Here is a 2,103-nt window from a genome sequence, read left to right as displayed (position 1 = left end):
CCAGTGCGTAACTGGTACTTAATTTATCAACCCCGAAAGGATGAAAGGCAAAGTTGACCTTGGCGGAATTTGAACTAAGAACGTAACGGCAGACAAAATACCTATTTCTTTACTGCCCACAAGGGGTTATACACAGAGGGGACAAACAAGGACAGACAAACAGATTAAGCTGATTATATTGACCCCAGTGCGTAACTGGTACTTATTTAATCGACCCCGAAAGGATGAAAGGCAAAGTCGACCTTGGCGGAATTTGAACTAAGAACGTAACGGCAGACAAAATACCGCTAAGCATTTTGCCCGGCGTACTCATGCTTCTGCCAGCTCACTGCCTTGTATATTATATATGCCTTTCTGACATATTCTTACCTATTTTATATGTAAATGTGTGGTTGTGTGGTCAGAACTTTGGTCTCTGACCACGTGGTTTCGGGTTCAGTCCCACTGCATGGCACCATGGGCAAGTCTTTTACTATAGCCTTGGGCCAACTACAGCCTTGTGAGTGGATTTAGTAGGTGGAAAATGAAAGAAGCCCATCGTATATATATATATTTGTGCATGTCTTTGTGTCATCTGTGTTTGTCCCCTACCACTGCTTGATAACCGGTGTCAGTGTGATTACATCCCTGTAACTTAACGATTTCACAAAAGAGACTGATAGAATAAGTACCAGGCTTTAAAATAAGAATAAATACTTCTGGGGTCGATTCATTCAGCTAAAACCCTTCAAGACAGTGCCCCAGCTTGGCCACAGTCAAATGATTATGACAACTAAAATTAAAGAATATATATATGTAACCTCGTGGATATCGGTGGAGATTTTTCTTCCTCCGTTTTTCCCTTTGGACTTTCTTTGTTAACGACGAAGAGCTCCGCTCGAAACGTCATGCTCTCTCTCTCTTTCCTTTCCCGAGCGTCTAGTAACACAATCTGTATCACGTCCTCACGTTGTTGTTATTTTTTTGTCTTTTTCCTTTTTTGAACCTATATATATATATATACATATATATATATATATATATATATACATACACACAGCTTGTGTCACCATTCCTGCATTTTTCTGTATACACACGCGTGTCTGTCTGTTTGTCTTGTCTAACTGCAATGTATGGTTTGTTTTCTCGTTCCAGCGACCCTGTACGACCGTTGCTATCAAAAGCATCACCAAAAAGAACTTGGGGAAGTCTCAGAGTCTCCTGAGCAAGGAAATAAAGATTCTTAAGGTCAGTGCCATCGTTAAAGTTACCATTTAGCTTCACCGCCATCCTCATCATCGTCATCATCATCATCATCATCATCATCATCACCATCATCATCATCATCATCATCATCATCCTCCTCATCATCATCATCACCATCATCATCATCATCATCCTCATCATCATCATCCTCATCATCATCCTCATCATCATCATCATCCTCATCATCCTCATCATCATCCTCCTCCTCCTCCTCATCATCATCACCACCATCATCATCATCATCATCATCATCATCATCACTGCCATCATCTTCATGTCATTGTGGTCAGTGTCTCCACTCACACCATCACCATGACCATCATCACTTACTACCACCACCATTGTTACCATTGCTTCCACCACCACCACCATCATCATCATCACCATCATCATCATCAACTTCACCACAACTACCATCACCATCGTCGTCACCACCACCACCACTTCCGCAACCATCATCACTACAATTGTCATCATCACCACACCATCGTTACCACCACCACCACCATCACCTCCATTGTAGAATCACTTTTATCATCACTACTACTACCACCACCACCATCACCACCACCACCATCATCATGACCATCACTACTGTGTATAAGCCCCCCCAGCCTTACCACCACCACCACCACCACCATTATTTGTACTTTTACCTCCAACATTATCACTTTTACTACTACCCCCATAACCACCACCACTACTGTCATCATCATCATCATCGTTTAACGTCCGCCTTCCATGCTAGCATGGGTTGGACGATTTGACTGAGGACTGGTGAAACCAGATGGCTACACCAAGCTCCAGTCTGATTTGGCAGAGTTTCTACAGCTGGATGCCCTTCCTAACGCCAACCAT

The 2,103-nt window shown here is 42.8% G+C and overlaps 1 protein-coding gene across 1 annotated transcript in view; it reads left to right on the top strand.

Annotated features, from left to right (window-relative positions):
- The window catches only part of LOC106876056 (serine/threonine-protein kinase ULK2), a 50,276-nt gene that overhangs the window by 1,280 nt on the left and 46,893 nt on the right, over positions 1 to 2,103 (top strand). The window contains exon 2 of the mRNA XM_052966770.1: positions 1,135 to 1,227. Within this exon, the coding sequence (XP_052822730.1) occupies positions 1,135 to 1,227 (93 nt within the window). The remainder of the gene's footprint in view (positions 1 to 1,134; positions 1,228 to 2,103) is intronic.

The sequence above is a fragment of the Octopus bimaculoides genome, chromosome 3 (assembly GCF_001194135.2).
Source record: "Octopus bimaculoides isolate UCB-OBI-ISO-001 chromosome 3, ASM119413v2, whole genome shotgun sequence".
Classification (NCBI taxonomy): Eukaryota; Metazoa; Mollusca; class Cephalopoda; order Octopoda; family Octopodidae; genus Octopus; species Octopus bimaculoides.
Note: the sequence above shows the minus strand (reverse complement) of the source record. Positions and strands in the feature narration are given on the sequence as shown.